This window comes from Bubalus bubalis, chromosome 11 (genome assembly GCF_019923935.1).
Source record: "Bubalus bubalis isolate 160015118507 breed Murrah chromosome 11, NDDB_SH_1, whole genome shotgun sequence".
NCBI lineage: Eukaryota > Metazoa > Chordata > Mammalia > Artiodactyla > Bovidae > Bubalus > Bubalus bubalis.
Window position 1 is genome coordinate 56804555 of NC_059167.1, and position 21833 is coordinate 56826387.

General features: G+C 37.8%; 1 protein-coding gene across 4 annotated transcripts in view; it reads left to right on the top strand.

Annotated features, from left to right (window-relative positions):
• The window catches only part of USP3 (ubiquitin specific peptidase 3), a 107949-nt gene that overhangs the window by 34155 nt on the left and 51961 nt on the right, over positions 1-21833 (top strand). For 3 of the 4 annotated variants that reach the window (XM_006044923.3, XM_025295752.2, XM_044925104.1), the window contains exons 3-4: positions 1618-1749; positions 20059-20142. In XM_006044923.3, coding sequence (XP_006044985.1) covers positions 1618-1749; positions 20059-20142 — 216 coding nt within the window. Of the gene's footprint in view, positions 1-530; positions 629-1617; positions 1750-20058; positions 20143-21833 lie in introns of all 4 variants that reach the window. The other variant, XM_025295751.2, reaches the window with a different exon arrangement.

Sequence of the window (21833 nt, forward strand, 5' to 3'; positions counted from 1 at the left end):
TAATCACCTAACAGCCCATAGGGTATAAGTACTATTATCTCAGTTTTATACATGAGAAACAGAAGTAGAGAAGTGAAGTAACTCACCCAAGCTTACCAGACCAGCATGTGACAAAGCCTACTTTTAAACCTAGGCTGTCTAATTTTTGAATTTATACTCTTAATCATTATTTATATTTTAAAATTCATTTTAGTCCACTTTTGTGAACAGAAGACCCTACACACAAGTCTTCATTATGTTTATTATAGTGAAAAAAAATGGGAGGAAACATGATCACATTCTGACATTAGTAGTGCCTCTGATGCCTCTAGTTTTCCTCGGGTAGAGAGGCTGGGCTTGCTAGTTGATCCTCCCTCTGCTGTACTTAGTCGCTCAGTCATGTCCGGCTCTTTGTAACCCCATGGACTGTGGCCCACCAGGCTCCCCTGTCCATGGGATTCTCCAGGAAAGAATACAGGAGTGGGTTGCCATGCCCTCCTCTAGGGGATCTTCCCAACCCAGAAATCAAACCCAGGTCTCCGACTTTGCAGGCAGATTGTTTACTGTCTGAGCCACCAGGGAAGCCCGTGATTCTCCCTACTTACCAAAAACTATCCTGCTTACCACAAACTATCCTACTTTCTCCAAGGTAAGTGTTGTTCCTGTACAATTAAGGAACCTTATGAGAAAAATGTCACCTTAACTCTCTGAGCAGATTTTGGTACTACGTAAGCAACATTTGTTTTGACTCTTCTTAGTTTACATTTAGGCCTTACCTTCTATAAACTGGCTGTTTGCTAGTAACTGGAAAGTTTTTGCTTTATGAAGGTCTTTAAGTAGTAGTCAGTTATGGCATTTTATTGTACAGTGTTTAGGCGAAGGTATAGATGAAACTTTATTTAAATTTCATTTTGCTTTTTGTGATAAAATGATTGATTAAATCTGAGTTGGAAAGTGTTAGAAAATTTTTATGACTATAGTCAACCTTTGATTATCTTTGTCCATGTAGTAAGAAATAACAGTTTATATAAGCTTGAGATGATTTGTGTTTTGTTAGGATATCTTTTAAACAAGCCCTATTTCCATGTTAGTGGAGTGATTATTCAGGCATTCAAATAAAAGATCTGAAGCCATATTGATGAGAAAGAGATGGGAGATTATCCTGTTTCCATGTCTGACTCTCATGTTTTATATTAAGCAGAAACCCAAGCAGAGCTTGTGGCCCTGTGGGCAGTGATTGAATAAATCAGTTTACAAAGCTTGTCTTTGATAATAGCCTGAGTTGGGGGCTAGCAGCCTGAGAAAAGCTTAAAAAAGGAAAAGGCTAGCAAAAGAATCAGCAAAGGAGTTGATAGGTGGTATTAAAACTGATTTAAATAGATAGCGCCTTTTCTTGCCTGACCCTAGTCTTGTGTATAAGTAAAAGTTGATTGTATGTTTGCAAAAAAGGAGCATGTTTTAAGAACTCAGCTTAATAAATCACCAAGTGATGAATGCTCTTATAGGATTGAATGTACTTTATTAGGAGGAATTCTTTCTCATTCTTATTTGATTACCATCTAATTTTATTATCATCTGCTACTTTAACTTCCAAAGCAGTATTTAGATTAAAATATATTTTCATTTGATTTTTGGAAGGTATGTGAATGGCCATGCAAAAAAACATTATGAAGATGCACAAATACCCTTAACCAACCATAAGAAATCAGAAAAGCAAGAAAAAGCACAGCACACGGTGTGTATGGATTGCAGTAGCTACAGTACATACTGGTAAGTCTTGATATTTTCTGAAAATGATATTCCTTTGCTGTGTGTGTACAAGTGTTTGCTTGTCTTCCTGGCTCTTTCCCCTCCCCTAGTCTCTAAGCCAGTGGGGGCTGCCATCACTGCCCTCTGGACCTGTGGGGATGCACAGAGGGCTGGGGCTGTCAGGACTGCCTGTCCTTAGTCATTCAGATGTAAGCTTGCACGGCCCTTTCCACTTCTTGGCTGCCTCTTCCCATCCCACTAAGCTTTAGGGAAATGAAAGGTAACTATTGTTGTTCATTATGATTTCTTTTCTTTTTCTTGTTTTGTTTTTAATTAAAGAATAACATGATAGAAATCCATGTTCCTACTGTTCCAGTTTACATCTTGTTACATAATCTTAAAATCTTCACTTCTTTGTTTAAAAAATTGTTTTGACAGTCTCTCCTGTCCAAACGCAGTTCCACTCTCCTCCTCTTCTCTGTAGGTAGATGTTAAGAACTTTGCGTGTAGTCTTTCAGGCTAATTCCTTTTTAAATTATTTTTTCTTTTTATGTATTTGGCTGAATCGGGCTTAATTGCCCTGCAGCATGTGGGGTCTTGGTTCTCCAATCAGGGATCGAACCCGAGTCCCCAGCATAGGTAGGCAGATTCTTAACCACTGGACCACCAGGGAAGTCCTTCAGGCTAATTTTTTTTTTTTTTTTTTTTGAAGTATCACATCCTGTAAAAGGATATTGGAGGCCTCATTCTCTCTTTGTGATACACTATGCATGTCTGTTTCATATAAATGACAGTAAAGTGGGAATTTTTCTGACTACTTAGAACAGGTTATTTAGATTACAAGTGATATTTAACAATCCACATCTATTTGGTATGCTCAGAGAGTCAGTGTATTTTACAGTTTCACTTTGGTGTGAAGCAAATCTCTTTCCTTGACTAGTAAGTTGTGAATAAGTCTTTATTGTTTTTAATCATTTTACTGAATTTGAAAGGTTTTGACATTGAAAGGAGCCCTTTGGTTTTGGTTTTGGCCATACAGCCCTCGAATGCTGTGTGGCAAAAACAATACATGAAGGCAATACTGGGCAGCAATGGGGGGTTAAGGTCCAAATACTGCTTTTGATTCACACTCTCTGCTGAAGTTGTATGCTTTCTGTATCATTGGTTGACTGTTGTATTGTAGAAAGGTGTCCATCAAAAGGCAGGGGGAAAGGGTCAGTGGCTTCCCAAGTTTACATTTTTACAAGTTTACGGTTACAATGCTGTGGCTGCTGAATAAACCATATTAAGATTTAGTCCTCCAGATCACTACTGTTTCAGTGATCCTTTGTGGGGGCGATGTCCAGACCTGAGAGACAAGCTAGAGGCAGGCGAAAACATCAGTAAAAGTGAAAACCTTGTGAAGATTTCCTGAACCTAGTTTATTGTTGTTTAATGCCATGAAACACTCCTTCCTACAAAAATTAAGCATTAGCCAAGGTGTTAAAAGTATTTTCATTAGATTTTCCCCCTTTCCCTCAGGACACTTATATACTAGAATGACACAGCCATCTAACTGACAGCACTGTGTGTTTCTGTAAAGTTGTAAGTATTTCTCCTTCAGTGGCAGGAATTCAGATCATTCTGGAGGTATCTGTCGCTAAGTCGTCATTGTAGGTTGTGTCAGTCTGTTGCACCAGATGTTGAGAACATTCATTCTTCTTGATATTTAGTTAGCAATGTGCATGAGATGCTTAATGGGGAAGTTTGGAAATACAGTTGGATCTCTGTGTACAGTGGGTTTTGTTGCTATTGGTAAGATGATGAAGGAATAGTAACTCGTGAAGAAATTTAAAGAATTGTCTTAGACTTTTCTTAATGGAGTAGAATTATATTTGTAGGTCTCTTTAAAAATAATAGACTATGTACTTTAACATCTTTGTATATTGCATTTTGGGGGAATACCTTTATTAACTTGGACTGGAATTTAATTTGCTTTCATTTGGTATAGGATACTAAAGTACAAGTCATTTCATGGCTGAATTGGAATTAAGTGGTGGATTTTGAACCTTGGGGAATATACACCATGGTGGGGGCTTCTTGGCCAACTGCCAGTATTTTGTGTGAGGTAATACAGAGCCGCAAGTGTGTGGGTACCCAGAGCTTCTGAAATGCAGGAAGGGAGCTGCAGCTGGTCACATAACCGTCTCATTTGTGGGTTTAGAACAAAATGCTAGGGAATCATCCTGCAGTTTTATACTGACAGCCTAAAAGGAATCTGTGATAGTGGTAAGCTGGTGGAGCTGTAGTTCAACATTTCTCCCACACCTCTCAATAATTAAGAAACAAAAAAGGATTTCTTTTTCTGTATCGGGGGGGGGGGGTGTGTGTGTACGTGTGTGTATTTTCCAGTGCACCTTAGTAATTTTGCTTCAGTTTGTAGATTTTCCTTGTATATACGTTTCTTGTGGTTAGACTGATTGGTTTACTTCAGAGATAAAATATTGGTGAATACAAATAGGTTTAACCTATTTGATTATTAGTTATTATTTTGACTGTAGCTAATGTTAAGGCTCCTTTTCCATGTGGTCTGTCCTCTGAAGAACTTGAAACCCGCTCTGAGGTCTGCAGTTCTTCTATCGTTTCTTTCCCCTTTCCGTGAGTCCCTGCCCTGTCCTGTTTTTGCATATCCTTTTTGAACTTATTACTGACCTGTCTGCATGCCCCTCCCCCACTCCCAAGCGCCAATCGTAGCTGGATACAATCTCCTAAGCTCACAGTCCCTGGGATACTTGTAATTTCCTGCTGCATGTTAGTTGTTTGTAAATGTCCTAGGGGACTTCAGCAACCATATGTCAGATCTTTGTATCATCCACAGTACTCGGTGTCTGGTGCTGAGTGGGCAGTAGCTGTTTGAAAGATTTGAATTTTGTTAACTCTTTTCCAAAAGTGGAGAAGGTTATACCAAACTGTACTGCTGTACCCTGTCGATCCTCTTGGAGGACTGAGGAGCTGCAGAACATTTTTGCTGAAAAAAGAGCCAAATCACAGCATATGTGAGCTATTCCATTGACTTCCCAAGAGGGACGGTCTTACAGAGCAGGTCCCTTCACTTCCTATATAAACAGCACATCCAGAAGAAGCACTCATCAAGCAAGCAGAACAACATAAAGTGGGTCATGATTTCAAAAGAGGGGAACCAATGCCAGAAGGAAGCATTTTGGTTTGACACAAACCCACTCTTTAGGAGACAAATGAAAATTTTAATAAAAATGAAAATCTCAAGATTTTCACACAAGGGCAGGTGTTCAGATTATTGTGTGTAATATTTCCTCTCCTCCCACTCCAAATTCTCTCCCCTAGTCACTACAAATGGAACTGTATGTGGTACATATTACTGTATCAAACAAAAAACACAAAAATTAAATTTAGGAACTTTTATTTGACTTTTTTTCCTCTTGTACTTTAGATAGAATTCATTAAGAAACATTGTCAAATCTTCAAAATAGACAAGCAGCTCGTGTAGCTCAATATCAGAAAAACAAACAACCCAATCAAAAAATGGGCAGAAGACCCAGACAGACACCTCTCCAAATAAGACATACAGACAGCTAACAAACACATTAAAAGATGCTCAACATCACTCATAACCAGACATTTACAGTTAATAGATTTAAAATATTGAACAAGTCATTGTTGGCATCTGACATAGTCTTGTCAACTTATCACAGAACTGAATTTCTGAGGATTCAGAAGTATGAAAGGAATAGTAAAACTAAATTACTGGAATTTTTCCTTCCTGGCAAAGTAATTAATGTTTTAAAGCACTCTTTCAAACAAAGAAATATTATGAAATGTGAGTCGATTCACTTGTCTAGAAGAAAGACTTGTATTTTAGATTTTAAACACCCATAACAAATAGCAGTTTTAATGAAAACTTATAAAAGTAAAGCTTTTATTTGTGGGCCTAAATGGATGCTGAATCATTTTCAAAGGCAGTTGTGATTAAAAAGAAGATCTTTTGTTGACTATCCTTATAAACTTTTTGGACACAGATTTTCAGTGTTGTAAAGATTAGAGAACAGGAAGAATTTTGTTTATTTAAAAACAGTATTTTGAAGTTTTATTAAAAAGAAACTTTAATTCATGGTCTGAAAACAAAAGGCTCTTAATAAGCTAGTACTTGTCTGCTTTTAACAAAGGAAATGGGTTTTCTCTGCAGGTATTCTTCTAGTTTACCAAAATTGGTTTAGTTGATGGCAGTACATTAGAATTGAATAAAAGAGAATTTAAAAATAAGCTTGTTTTCTAAAAGAGTTCTTTGGATTTAACTATTCTTGGTTTGAAATAGATGAAGTCATTGGAATATCAGCTTTGCTTGTTTTGTGGTTTGCTCTCTGTAACTATATCTATCATTATAATATCTGTCATTATAATAAAGCTGGAGGTCAAAGTTTGCTCTGGACATCACATTATGGTATCTGTTACACAAGGGATGAAAAATAATTTAAAACTTAATGATCGATTTGTCATTGCTCTTTCTTGAGGGGTACTTTTTGCATAAATGTTTTTTATTTTCTTTGTATTAGTATTATACACAACTTACTATATAAAGATTGCTGTATAGCCAGTAGATTAAAGGACTTGTTTCTTTACTGTTGCTTAAAAAAAAAAAAAATCCAGTTCAGTTGTATGATGACTCCCTCTTGTTTCACGAGAGTGAAGATTGGTTTGGTCTGGGAAGTTTGTTAGTACTTCAAGAAAATGATGTGGAGCCTTGTGACTTGGGTAGCTTCAATAGCACTAACAACAGGAATGGAAAAAGCTGTAGAATTTTAAAGCTGAGAAAGAGAGTTTTCTTTGTTTTGGGTGTGACATCTGTGTCATATAATATGGTAGCAGTTGAACAATTAAAAGTGGCTGGTGGGACTGAGGAGTTGAATGTTCTGTTTTATTTTAATGATGTTTACATTGCAACATGTATCTGGTAGCTACTGTGTCAGATAGTGCAGCCTCAAACTATTAAAATTTAACATTGAGTATACTAATATTACAAACCTTTCAAAACCGTAAGACAAAAATCTTATAGAAACTCCAAAAAGAAAATGTCAGTTGTAAATAAGTATAACTTAAAGCCAGTCTAACCCAGGAAGATGTGTCCAAAAAAAATATGTAATTACTGAATCAGTATCACAAGTCTGCCAACACATTCATTTTTAAAGGAAATCCCAGATTATTGTACTATTAGAAGCAAAAGTACATTTATAAATAAATAATTTCTGATTCTTAAAAACTAATAACATTGAAATAAAAGGAAACTATTAAAATAGGATGGTCCCCCTAAAAGAAAGCAAGCATCATATGCAAATAGATGAAATACTAAAGCTGTTTCCATGAAAATCAGAAACTAGACAAATACTTCCAGTTATTACTTACATCATCACCACTGTTATTAAATATTGCTTTTGCAGTTCTAGTCATTGAAATAAGACAGAATAAGTAAATAATTGGTATAAATTTGGAAAAGAAGAACAAATTATTTCTGCTTTCAAACTGTTTAATGCACAGAGAACTCAGGGAGACTTTAGTAGAAAACAAGTGCGATTAATAATTAATTTTGAAATGGCCAGTTCAATTCAGTCACTCAGTTGTGTCTGACTCTTTGCGACCCCATGAACCGCAGCATGCCAGGCCTCCCCGTCCATCACCAACTCCCAGAGTCCACCCAAACCCATGTCCATTGAGTTGGTGATGCCATCCAACCATCTCATCCTCTGTCTGCCCTTCTCCTCCTGCCCTCAATCTTTCCTAGCATCAGGGTCTTTTCAAATGAGTCAGCTCTTGGCATCAGGTGGCCAAAGTATTGGAGTTTCAGCTTCAACATCAGGCTTTCCAGTGAACACCCAGGATTGATCTCCTTTGTGATACACGATAAATATACAAAAACTAACAGGTTTCTCTTCATTAGTTAAAAATGGAAATGACGAACAAAAATGCATTCAATATAGGACAAAAATTACAAACTAAATCTAGGAATTAGTGTATTAAAGAAAGACACCAAAGCAAAGCTATAGATCCTTTTTGAAGAAGATTTGGCATTACAAGCAGTTCCTTTCCCCCTTAAGTTTTTGCCTTCAAAAATTTTCCCTGGAGACAGGAACTGATGAACATGATGATCCTCGAACATAATGTGAACAACATCCCGAAAAATCAGAATAGCAGATATGTTGCTTTTATTCGATAAGTAAATATTCATTTGAGAACTAACCAGCTCTATGTTAGGAGTCTAGTTTTTAGTGCTGCTGCTGCTGCTGCTGCGTCGCTTTAGTCGTGTCCGACTCTGTGCGACCCCATAGACGGCAGCCCACCAGGCTTCCCGTCCCTGGGATTCTCCAGGCAAGAACACTGGAGTGGGTTGCCATTTCCTTCTCCAATGCATGAAAGTGAAAAGTGAAAGTGAAATCGCTCAGTTGTGTCCAACTCTAGCGACCCCATGGACTGCAGCCTACCAGGCTCCTCTGTCCATGGGATTCTCTAGGCAAAAGTCCTGGAGTGGGGTGCCATTGCCTTGGTCTCTAAAACAATGTACTGGAACATATGGGAAGAAAATGTCAGAACTCTGAAAAAAATCTTTGGCAAATATTTTAATACACCTACTGCCAGTGGTCTGTGGACTAGATGGTTCTGCCGTGAGCTACACGCAGAGTGTCCTGAATCAGCTGCGTGTGTGGTGGCCTCACCCTTGTTCACTTTTATTAGCCTTGTGCAGTATGCTGCTGTGTTTTTTGTCTGCCCAGTTACGTGGATTTACTTTATTTTACCAAAAATCAACCCTCATCAAGTGGATAAACATTTGGACAGATTTTTACGAGGAAAAAATCCTTCAAGATGAAAACAGTAATGATAATAACACAAATACTGGTGAAAAAGGAAAAGGCAAGCTGACATACTACACTCCTACTTTGAGCTCATCAAACACATTACAAAATAAAAGTCTTGGCTACCTAAATACAAACACAGACTAAGCAGATGTGATTAGGACTTCGCCTGTGGCTCAGTGGATAAGCATCTGCCTGCAGTGCAGCAGACTTGGGTTCGATCCCTGGGTCGGGATGATCCCCTGGAGAAGGAAATGGCAACCCACTCCAATATTCTTGCCTGGAGAATTCCATGGACAGAGGAGTCTTTCAGGCTACTGTCCAGGAGGTCGCAAAGAGTCGGACACAGCTGAGAGACTAACATGTTTCCCCTTCACTTTCTTTTTTTTTTTTTTCATTTCAGTCAATTGTGTATTTTTTTTTTAAATTTTATTTTATTTTTAAACTTGACATAATTGTATTAGTTTTGCCAAATATCAAAATGAATCCGCCCCAGGTATACATGTGTTCCCCATCCTGAACCCTCCTCCCTCCTCCCTCCCCTTCACTTTCAATCAGATCTGATAAATCGGATAAAAAGTTTACGAAACTGTATGAGATACGAATTTATATCCATTATCATTAATATCAAACCTCATCCTATGTATATATTGTACTTTGAGATACTGGTTTAACAAAAGTATTAAAGATATGAATAGCAAGACATTTTAAAAGTTTCTTTCATCTCTAGCTCATTCTTCTAAAAATTTTTTATACTATACATATATTAATTTAGATTTCCTTACATTTCTAATTAGAACAGCCATGTGTAAGTGTGTTGTGGGTGGTGGATGCTCAGTTTTGTGGCTAATTTTTAAATCTCATTAGAAGCCATTGAAAATTGGAAGATTTTGCCTTAATGGACCTGTGTTTTGCCTTTTAATTAGAGGGGGCGTGAGGTACAAGGTGAAAATAGGAAGGAAACAAGTGTTTCTAAAATTAGAATTTTTAAAAGGAGGTGGACCCATATTAAATTTTAGGATGAGAAAATGATTGAGCCATGCTGCATGTTTTAATTTTTGGAGAATGGGGAAATAAAGTACAGATGGGGATGACCAAGTAAGGAATACTTTTTGCGGTTAAACAGTGAATGGTGTGCTACATGGCAATGAGGGAGGGTACGGGGGTTGTTGATGTGTGGAATGAAAGCTGAAATCTAAGTGTAAAGAAGGTAACACTGAAGTGAAAGGAAAGATTGTGAGGGAAAGATGAGAGAGAAGAAAATTCAGGTAAGAGCGACATTGCAGGACCATCAAATACTACAGCTTAATTCAGCTATAGCTATTTATGGATTTGACTGTAATTGTACTTAGATAGGGCAGGGACAAATATTATATGAAAAGAAATAACCAAAGTATAGGATAAACTACTAGTTGAGATGGAGGAGGAAAAATGTGGGTTTGGGGGAGGTTATAGAAATAAAAACAGAAAAGGATTAGGCATGATTTTAAATACTAGAAATTAGAAAAAAAAAATCTGAAAATGTATGCTTAAGAAATCAGTGTAATGAAGAAATCGGACAATTTTGTTATTCAGTCATGTCCAACTCTTTGTGACGCCATGGACTGCAGCACACCAGGCCTCCCTGTCCATCACCAACTCCCAGAGTTTACTCAAACTCATGTCCATTGAGTCGGTGATGCCATCCAACCATCTCATCCTCTGTCATCCCGTTCTCCTCCCACCTTCAATCTTTCCCAGCATCAGAGTCTTTTCCAGTGAGTCAGTTCTTCGCATCCAAAGTATTGGAGTTTCAGCTTCAGCATCAGTCCTTCCAGTGAATATTCAGGATTGATTTCCTTTAGGATGGACTGCTTGGATCTCCTTGCAGTCCAAGGGACTCTGAAGAATCTTCTCCAACACCACAGTTCAAAAGCATCAGTTCTTCAGTGCTCAGCTTTCTTTATAGTCCAACTCTCACATCCATACTTGGCTACTGGAAAAATCATAGCTTTGACTAGACAGACCTTTGTTGGCAAAGTAATGTCTCTGCTTTTTAATATGCTGTCTAGGTTAGTCATAACTTTTATTCCAAGCGTCTTTTAATTTCATGGCTGCAGTCACCATTTCAGTGATTTTGGAGCCCCCCAAAAATAGTCTATCACTGTTTCCATTGCTTCCCCATCTATTTGCCATGAAGTGATTTTTTTTTTGCCTTTTTTTTTTTTTTGCTATTAGAGTAGCAGAATTTGAAATTAGTTATGATATTATCCACTTTTTTTTAACCAAATTATTTAATAGTATAAATAATTGGTATTTCTTACGAAAATTTACCTGCTACCTGGTGCAAGGTGGTAAAATTATTTGCATATCTCCTGCTTTGAACAACAGTATGTATATAATACCCTACTCTACATTTAATCAGTTTTTAACTATTGGTTTAAAATACTTTAAAACTAGCATCATGTTTGGTTCAAGGAATTTGGGTTGAGACTAATTTTTACATAGCTGAGCTGATAGTATACTTTGTCTCAACGTGTTATAAGTAGAGAAAGATAAGAATCCTCCTTCCTTGCCTTTTTATATCTCATTTTCTTATCTAACATCTCTAAAATGTTGTCTAATACGATTTCTTAAGTATTATTTTTTGTCTTTAGTGTCCAGTTTACTTCAATTTTATTAAGCATTTCTTTCTTTTCAGTAAATACAGAAGTAAATGTTCTCTGTTTCAGACAAGTAGTCTAGTAGAGGTATAGGCCATCTTTACTTGAAGAATCACCTAAAATCACGAAATTTAAACTTGCTTTAGTATTAATTCAATAGCCTAAAAGTTGGCTGGAAGAAACACAAGCTGGAATCAAGATTGCCGGGAGAAATATCAATAACCTCAGATATGCAGATGACACCACCCTTAGGGCAGAAAGTGAAGAGGAACTAAAAAGCCTCTTGATGAAAGTGAAAGTGGAGAGTGAAAAAGTTGGCTTACGGCTCAATATTCAGAAAACGAAGATCATGGCATCTGGTCCCATCCCTTCATTGGAAATAGATGGGGAAACAGTGGAAACAGTGTCAGACTTTATTTTGGGGGGCTCCAAAATCACTGCAGATGGTGATTGCAGCCATGAAATTAAAAGACGCCACTGCTGGGCATACACACTGAGGAAACCAGAAGGGAAAGAGACACGTGTACCCCACTGTTCATCGCAGCACTTTATAATAGCCAGGACATGGAAGCAACCTAGATGTCCATCAGCAGATGAATGGATAAGAAAGCTATGGTACATATACACAATGGAGTATTACTCAGCCATTAAAAAGAATACATTTGAATCAGTTCTAATGAGGTGGATGAAACTGGAGCCTATTATACAGAGTGAAGTAAGCCAGAAAGAAAAACAGCAGTACAGTATACTAACGCATATATATGGAATTTAGAAAGATGGTAACAATAACTCTGTATACGAGACAGCAAAAGAGACATTGATGTATAGAACAGCCTTTTGGACTCTGTTGGAGAGGGAGAGGGTGGGATGATTTGGGAGAATGGCATTGAAATATGTATAATATCATATATGAAACGAGTTGCCAGTCAAGGTGCGATGCACGATACTGGATGCTTGGGGCTGGTGCACTGGGACGACCCAGAGGGATGGTATGGGGAGGGAGGAAGGAGGAGGGTTCAGGATGGGGAACACATGTATACCTGTGGCGGATTCATTTCGATATATGGCAAAACCAATACAATATTGTAAAGTTAAAAAAAAAAAAAGACGCTTACTCCTTGGAAGGAAAGTTATGACCAACCTAGATAGCATATTCAAAAGCAGAGACATTACTTTGCCAACAAAGGTTTGTCTAGTCAAGGCTATGGTTTTTCCTGTGGTCATGTATGGATGTGAGAGTTGGACTGTGAAGAAGGCTGAGCGCCAAAGAATTGATGCTTTTGAAGTGTGGTGTTGGAGAAGACTCTTGAGAGTCCCTTGGACTGCAAGGAGATCCAACCAGTCCATTCTGAAGAAGATCAGCCCTGGGATTTCTTTGGAAGGAATGATGCTAAAGCTGAAACTCCAGTACTTTGGCCACCTCATGCAAAGAGTTGACTCATTGGAAAAGACTCTGATGCTGGGAGGGATTGGGGGCAGGAGGAGAAGGGGACGACAGAGGATGGATGAGATGGCTGGATGGCATCACTGACTCGATGGACGTGAGTCTGGGTGAACTCCAGGAGTTGGTGATGGACAGGGAGGCCTGGCGTGCTGTGATTCATGGGGTCGCAAAGAGTCAGACAGGACTGAGCGACTGAACTGATCTGATCTGATCTGACTTTTGTTTGTTAGACGCATGAAGTCCTATTTATATGAATGAAGAGATGCCAAAACCTGCACCTCAGCTCCAGTTTCTCAGTAGAAAGAAGAAAAAGAGAACACCTTTTTATATTATTTCAGTTACATTTTGGGACCCAGGTGTATTTTCGCCTTAAGACATTTAGCCATATTTTATAACAATATTTATTCAAAATGGGACATGCCTTCCAAGTTTCGGATGCCCAGTCTAGAAGCTCTGAAACACAGCCTACAAGTTATGTACTCTTTTCTACTTATTCTGGTGTAGTCTCCTTGGAGGGAAAACCAAGAATGGTGACTCATTTTTTTTCAGGTGTTAGAGGCAACCATAATTCTGACCTAATATCTTCAACATAATTGCAAACCAGGAAGAGATTCCTAGAACTTTGTTTACTTTAAATTCTTCTGTTTGTCTTGGGACTTTTTAATACCAGTATTAATGAGAGAGTTTCCAGTTTGAAAGCAGTGTCTCAGCTCAAGGCTAAGGCACCAGACAGCATTTAAATCCTTATTTATTTCCTACTTTTGTTACTTACTTTCTTTTGACCTCTGGGCCAGGGAGGAAGAAGAAATCAAAACAGAGGGAATGGGGGCTGCTGGAGAAGGGTGTGTTACAAGGCAGCCCTGGTTACACAATGGAAGGAAGCCGACATTTACTGACCCTGTACCACGTGCCAGGCGCCCCTGGAAGTTTCGACCTGTGGAAGCAGGTGCTTTCCTTTCATCATCGTCATCAGATGATGCTTGTACAGTGTGATGAATTCAGACAGGATGAAAGTTAGAAACCTAGAGATAAATGTCCTTCTTAGTGACTGTAAGAATTTCTGAAGTCTACTCTTGGAAATAAGGACAATTGTGAAATCCTAAAATTTTTTAAGACAGACCAAATTCAGCCACAATCAGTTGATTTCTTGTAGTTCACTGAAGCTATACTTCTTACCCCCTTGTGACAATGGTTATTATAGAACAGTAGCGCAGCCAGTGTCTTAGATACTTTCTAGGCCCGCAGTCCTGTCCAAGAGAAATAATTCATCACGTATGTAATACAGAATTTTCTAGTAGCCACAATAAAAAAGCAAAGACAAACAGGTAAATTCATTTAAATTGTATATTTTATTTAACCTGGTTATCCAAAATGTTGGGTGGCCAGAAACTTTGTTCTGGTTTTGTCATAAGGTCTTGCATATATTGACCCTCTAAGATCTTATGGAAAAACCTGAATGAACTTTTTGGCCAACCCAGTATTACCATGTCAACATTGTAATCCATGTAGAATTATTAGAGATGGTTTGTATCTTTTTTTGAAATATGAAACCTTCAGAATCCAGTGTGATATTTTACACATATAGCACATTTCCATTCAGATGCTAACTTTTCATGAGAAATGCTTGATCTGTATTCAGTCATAAGAGTTGCCATTGAAAATGTAGATTCCAAACACTATTAAAATTTTTTCCAATAAAGTACCCCTCCCAAAACCCCCATTTTCTTTAATACTTGACATCTGTATTGACAGGACCGACATCTTTTTTTTAGAATAATTGACTGAAGCAAAAGCATATCAGTTTCAAAACTGTATCTAAGTTAGGTAAATCCACTCACTCTTGTAACAACTCAGTATTATCAATATCAAATTCAAAGGGCCATTATATAAACTGAAAATCAGCTCTAAATTTAGTCATGTCAACAAAGCATTCTTCAATTTTTCTTGTAGCTATTAGAGCCAACTTACATAATGCTATTCCATTTAAAATCTCTTGCATATTTGTTCATGTTGAAATGTGTAAAACCATTATTAATTTATAGTATGAATAGTTTAAATTTTAACATAAATTCTCATACCTGTCTAGCTGTGTCAAAAACAAGCCTTTTCTCTCTCCTTGGATCTTTAAATTCAGCTCCTTCATGTGCACTGTGCTATAGGTAAAAAATGTAGGTCATGGGGTGCTGTTTTCTCTTATGCTGAATATTGGCAGGTGTTCCTTTTGATTCAAGAAAATCTTGAATTAGACTTAACAGAACGTAAACCTTTGTACAGTCTGCCATGGCTCAAGCAGTGAATGTTGGCAAAGAGCATGTAGTCATTAAATTCATTATCTTCTGTCTCTTGTAACAGTTCCACCGGTGATGAGTCAGAGCATTTGTACATGTATAGTGAACAATTTTAGTAACTGCACCATTTTAATAACTGCACCCATGATACAGTCCACTTCAGAGCACAAATATTTTCAGTATGTTAACATGAAGTGGATCAAATAAGGGAATTAATTCCAATAAATCTGGAGTTTTGATCCCACATAACTGGTTCTTGTTTGTGTTGATAAAAAGTAGCTTTTTCCTGAAAGTTACAGATGTAAAAGATTAAAAAACATTTGCAACATGAGTTTGATTGCTTTTAAGGCAGGTCAGGAAGCAACAGTTAGAACTGGACATGGAACAACAGACTGGTTCCGAATAGGAAAAGGAGTACGTCAAGGCTGTATATTGTCACCCTGCTTATTTAACTTCTATGCAGAGTACATCATGAGAAATGCTGGGCTGGAAGAAGCACAAGCAGGAATCAAGATTGCTGGGAGAAATATCAATAACCTCAGATATGCAGATGACACCACCCTTATGGCAGAAAGTGAAGAGGAACTAAAAAGCCTCTTGATGAAGGTGAAAGAGGAGAGTGAAAAAATTGGCTTAAAGCTCAACATTAAGAAAACAAAGATCCTGGCATCTGGTCCCATCCCTTCATTGGAAATAGATGGGGAACCAGTGGAAACAGTGTCAGACTTTATTTTGGGGGGCTCCAAAATCACTGCAAATGGTGATAGCAGCCATGAAATTAAAAGACACTTACTCCTTGGAAGGAAAGTTATGACCAACCTAGATAGCATATTCAAAAGCAGAGACATTACTTCGCCAACAAAGGTCCATCTAGTCAAGGCTATGGTTTTTCCAGTGGTCATGCATGGATGTGAGAGTTGGACTGTGAAGAAAGCTGAGCGCCGAAGAGTTGATGCTTTTGAACTGTGGTGTTGGAGAAGACTCTTGAGAGTCCCTTGGACTGCAAGGAGATCCAACCAGTCCATTCTAAAGGAGATCAATCCTGGGTGTTCATTGGAAGGACTGATGCTAAAGCTGAAACTCCAATACTTTGGTCACCTCATGCGAAGAGTTGACTCATTGGAAAAGACCCTGATGCTGAGAGGGACTGGGGGCAGGAGAAGGGGACAACAGAGGATGAGATGGCTGGATGGCATCACCGACTTGATGGATATGAATTTGAGTAAACTCCAGGAGTTGGTGATGGACAGGGAGGCCTGGCGTGCTGTGGTTCATGGGGTCCCAAATCGGACACGACTGAGTGACTGAACTGAACTGAAGGTTGCAAGTAGACGACATTTCAATTTGGAAGTCATTTGAGACAAAACGTACCCTAAGTATTCATTGGCCACTGTCTCTTGTAAAACTTATCTAAAGCTAAAAATAAAAGTATTTATAGTTTTCAAATGTTAAATCAGTTCTTGGTGAATCAACTGAAGATCTTTCACTTTTTGTAAAATATCCTTTGTGATCTCTCAAATTTTAAAACATAATTCCCTTAACTGAAATAATAAATTAATGTTTCATCTCTCCATCTGAAAATGGTTTTCTTTCTTGAGCAAGAATTCAGGCTGTTTTGTAGCTTGCCAGAATTGTAAGATCAAATCCCTAAAGTCAATGAGAAATCATTTTGTTACATATTTCATTCTGATTTCATTGTGACAGAGTTCATTGATTATATTTTGACTGTAGAGAGGCGGCGGCTTGTTAAATTACTATGCATTTGCTGAAAATGACTCAACATTGTCTATTATCTTAAAACTTTTTTATACACAGCTTATTAATTTGGCTCTGCTATGTTAAATCATAATTGCCATTCTTAGGAAAATTACACTCGATTCTACCTCATTAGCGTGCCTTAATTTGGAAGTTAAATTTTTTTCATTCTTAGTTTTTGAGCCAGAAAAATAATTGTATTATAATTAAAATAAATATTTCAATTTAACTACAAATTACAGTTTATGTAGGTATCACTGTAACTTCTGCTTTCTGCATAAAATACTGAAATGAGCACTTTACAGCGCTTCATTAGTGCATAGAAAAGTAACAGAAGAGTAGCCATGCCACAGTAGCACAGCTCTAGAGCCTAGAGCAACCTACTCATTTAATGATGAACGCTCAAAGAGATGAAGGAAATAGACCCAGTTAAGGCAGATTAGTTCAGAATGGAGCAAAGCCATCAATAAATCTGTTTCGACATATGAAAATGTTCCTTTAACAAATGCTAAAGGCTGAATTCATGTCACACCAAAAAGAATTACTTTAATATGAAAAAAGTTATTTCATATAATTTAAAGCAATTTGTTTCTTTTCTTTCTTTCTTTTTTTTTTTTTTTAGCAATTTGTTTCTTTAAACAAAGCAACCATTTGTGTGTGTGTGTGTGTGTGTGTATGTGAAAGTTAAGGGGTTCACTTTTCAATTAGATAGACTAGCAGCATGTAAATATGTGAAAGGCCATCTAAATTTGCTCTTAGACTTCATTCCCCAGATGGACAGTAGCGTTAGGAGTTGCTTTTGCTTTGAACACTGGGTAATTCTTTTAGCCAAAGTGCATGTATATGTTCATGCCAATCTAGAATGAGAATGTAAGCAGGAATTAGGGTAACAATACAGTTTCATGCTCTAGTGCATGCCTGGGATTCACAGAGGAATCAAGTGCCCTAATCCCAGATTTATAGAGTAGACCTTACCCTCTTAACATTTATGCTGAGAAGACGCAAGGAACTGAAACTTCCCACGAATTTAATTGCTTTATGCATTTGTTATAAAACCAGTGAAGAATTATTTTCCTCCCATTGCTGATGGCTTTGATCAAAGAGAAACAGTCTGGGATGTGAATGGTAGCTTTTGCTATTAGTAGAAATGTTAAGGATTGACCATGGGAGCTTGGAGAATATTAGAGACTCTTGATTGACAGCATTAGATAGTCAGATTTTGGGGCAGGGGCTTGTTAAATAATTACATGTGTAAATTGTGACTAAAAGACACAAGCCATGTTTTCATGTGTAATATTTTTGTGTGTGTGTGTAATAAAGTTTTATTAAAGTATAAAGGAGATAGAGAAAGCTTCTGACATAGGCATCAGAAGGGGGCAGAAAGAGTACCCGCTTGCTAGTGTTAACAATGAAGTTATATACTCCAAAGAATGTCTGGAGGTTGTAAAGACCTCCCATAATTTACATTTTAAGATAACAGAATTAGCCAGAAGGTTTAATCCAAAGACTGTCCTCAGGCAGGATACATTATTGTTATATAATCCTAAGGAATGTAGAGAAGGAAAAAAAAGTTTGTCCTTTCTTCCTCCTTGAGAATTCCAGACCTCTCTCTCCTTGGGGACCCCTAGACTCCTTATCAACCTGCCTAGGAAATGACTCTCTCATTCCCCCCTTTTCTTTTAGGAGAATTATGTTGCCTAGGGAAAAGGGGCGTCGTTCTCGTTCCATAACTGCTTCCGAGCTGACAAGGGGCGTTGTCCCTAAATTGGTGAGGCAACATATTCTCCTAATCCTCATATTGAGGATATCTGATCCAGGGGCCCCAAATAGTAGTTGGAGGAAGCTACAGCAGTAGCAGGAGTTTGAGCAACCATTTGTAACTTAAAAGCTTTCATGGTACTAGAAACAAATCCAGTTATATAGTTACAGATGCAGGGAGCAAATAGCAAAAACAAAACAATCAGAATCAAAATTAAAAGTCACATGATGTCCATAGTTAAAGTGCAAAGTGTTGCACCAGTCCATTTTAGGGTTGGTAAATGTCATCAGATGAAGAAGAGGCATCGCATGTGATTGTTGTTGAAGGTATTCACAGACTTGGAGAAAGTCTTTTCCTTGAAGTGGGGATGTCCACCACGGGAAGCCTTCCACTGATGAAGAGGGGAGCGCTCCGCAGACCCAGCAGTTAGACCGATTGTGGAATTTTTTAAACAAATTACTTTCCCCCATCCTCTTTACAACTTTTGAATAGCCTGGTTTCAGGTATGTAGGAAATAATTTTTGGATTGTGCTAGATTTGACCTAATTTTTACTAATTGCTAGGCATTCAAAATTTTGCTCAGAAGAATGGCATTGTGATTGTCATTATTCTTTGGTAGTTTTAAATAAGTGGTTTTGTACAAAGCTGCAGTTCAAAAGAATATTTTGGTACTAGCTTGTAAGTTGTTTCAGTTAAAATTGGCCATATACCAGAAAAAAAAATTGAATGCTAATGTACAAGTTAGAGTTTATTATGTCTGATTCCTTATATTATTTGCTTATTGACTTGCTAACACACACACACACAATATCAGTTCTAAAGAACATCTTAAACATCTGTCATCAAAGCGTTTGTTTACTGTACGACGTAGCCACTGTTTTATACTTTGGTTTTCTAACATTGCAGAATGAAAAGATTCATTCTTCTCAATTTCGTTTATTTAAATTAAATTATGTGTAAAAGGGGCTTCCCTGGTGGCTCAAATGGTAAAGAATCTGCCTGCAATGTAGGAGACCCAAGTTCTGTCCCTGGGCCAGGAAGATCCCCTGGAAAAGGGAATGGCAACCCACTCCAGTAGTCTTGCCTGAAAAATTTCATGGACAGAGGAGCTTGGCTGGCATGTAAAATGTATAGCTTTTAATTCAAATATCCCTACAGGTTAATTATCTTTTTCTTGCTTTTTTCTTACATCTCTTCTCCCCATTAATTTGAGTTGGGAGCGATCACATTAAAGCTTTAGGCTTCATGCTACATGAATAGAATTGGTGCTTTGTATTTCGTTTTCCATGTATAATGCACCGCTAAAAGGAATATAACACATGTCGCAGCCTAGTTCATTTTCAAAGAGGAATTGAGGAGCTTTGGAATAAAAATGTGAAAAGAAAGTAGTGTTCATTGCCTACATGGCTTTTAAAAAAGGCTCCTTAAAAACATTCCAGTGTGGATTCTAAGTCCTCTTTGAACTCACCGCTGACTGTAACTGCTCGCAGAGCCACGTGACCATCTTGGCAGCATGGGTTTAGTGATTTCATTACTGTGGTTTCCTCAAGCTCTTTACACACACTGATTAATATTTTCCTTGCAGTTATCGCTGTGATGATTTTGTGGTTAATGACACCAAGCTGGGACTGGTACAGAAAGTCAGAGAACACTTACAGAACTTGGAAAAGTAAGTAATAGACCTTGGGAAAGAAGGGATGGAATGGGGTTGAGGGGTCTTTCAGAATTTCTGAGTGGGATTTTTGTTGATGAGTTCTATAACCTCATCACACTCAATGATTTTAGTGTGATTGAAATGTGAGCAAAATAAACTTTGGAGTTAGGTATATGAAAACTGTCAGTGGTCATAACTCAGCATTTATTTCATTTAGTATTTGCCATAAACTGTATCCAAGGCTCCAGAGCCTGTTTTTTAGTTACTACCCACCATCTTATAAGTTCCTCAGTTTATTTTCAAGGGGAGTTTTGCTAGTGCGAGGGAAGGGCAGAAAATGATCCAAAATCATTATAGGGTTACCTGAAATATTAGAAAATCCTTATCAAATGTATTAATGGGGTCTTCTTAGAAGCTCTGAAATTTATGTATAAATTTTAAGGGAAAATAGGTTTAATTATATTATTGTTTATTTTGCATCTATATGATAGCAGAAGATCCTAGTTTCTTCTTTTTCTTTTTTGTTAGGACCAGTATTTATCACTTGAAAGTATAGGAAGCTGTGAAATGCTTTGTCATCATAAAGAAATTAAACTACTGTGAATAGTTTTTTTTTTTTTGGCTGAAGCCAAATAGGTTAGTCAGATACAATTCACTGAACCCCCAATCCAAGCAGTACACAGAAGCCCCAGTGGCAGTGTCTTTGGTGGCGCAGTGGATGGAAGCATGGTCCTGGAATGATTGCTGACTCAGGTGAAATCCGTGTAAATCTCCCCATCATCAGGTGCCATCTAATTTATTGTGACAGTTGATGTATAAATGGCATTGTGAGAACATGCCAGGAGTGGGAGTCCTTTAGCAAACTTACATGTAAAGCCAGTAGGGTATTTTTAAATTGCGTGGTGATAGAGAATGACCTGAGTTCTCTAAGTTAAACACTGTCTAGCTTTGGTTAACCAAAGTCTCTCTGCATGTTTCTGACTAAATATAGATTATAAGCTGAAAAGGGAGGAAATGATTTCCTTAAAATCTAAACTAATTAGAACACTTTGGATTTAAGGACGTTTTGGCTTGTCCTGTTGGGGCACCTCACTTTTTCAGAGTGCTTCCTCCCTTCTCTTAATCTGAACAGAGCAGCAGGAGCCCTGTCTAGGCAACACAGCTGTAGACACACAGATCTAGACTATTGAGTTTAGTCTGAAATTGTCACAATTAACTGTGAAGTAGGAGATTCCTGCAGTAGTTTTTGTAACATCACTCTCTGGTGTGATGACGTCATTGTAAAGATGTTAGTAACCTGATTCTTTGTTATAGAAGGAGGTAGCCCCCAAATTATTTCTCCTTGCCACCTAGAGTTTTCTCTTAAGAAAAGACTATCATCTCAATGACAGATTCATCAGAACTAAGTCAGAGGGTGAACAAAACTTTGAAGAATCTGCATGCTTTTATATAAGCAGCTTTCCAATCTTTTATTTCCAATGACCACTTCATTAGGTAAAAGGTATCACAGACTGTCTTGTCTTCACTTCTCCTTGGCCCCACTGAAAAATGTACCTTGCAACCCTTCCTCTGTGTAGAGAAACATTATCTAAGTTTATTTTGATGTTTCTCAAACACAACCTTGAGTCTGTGCTGGAAGCTACAATGGAAGATCAATGACTGCATCTGAGTCTGGATGCAGACTGCCCAGCGTGTCTCTAGAGCAG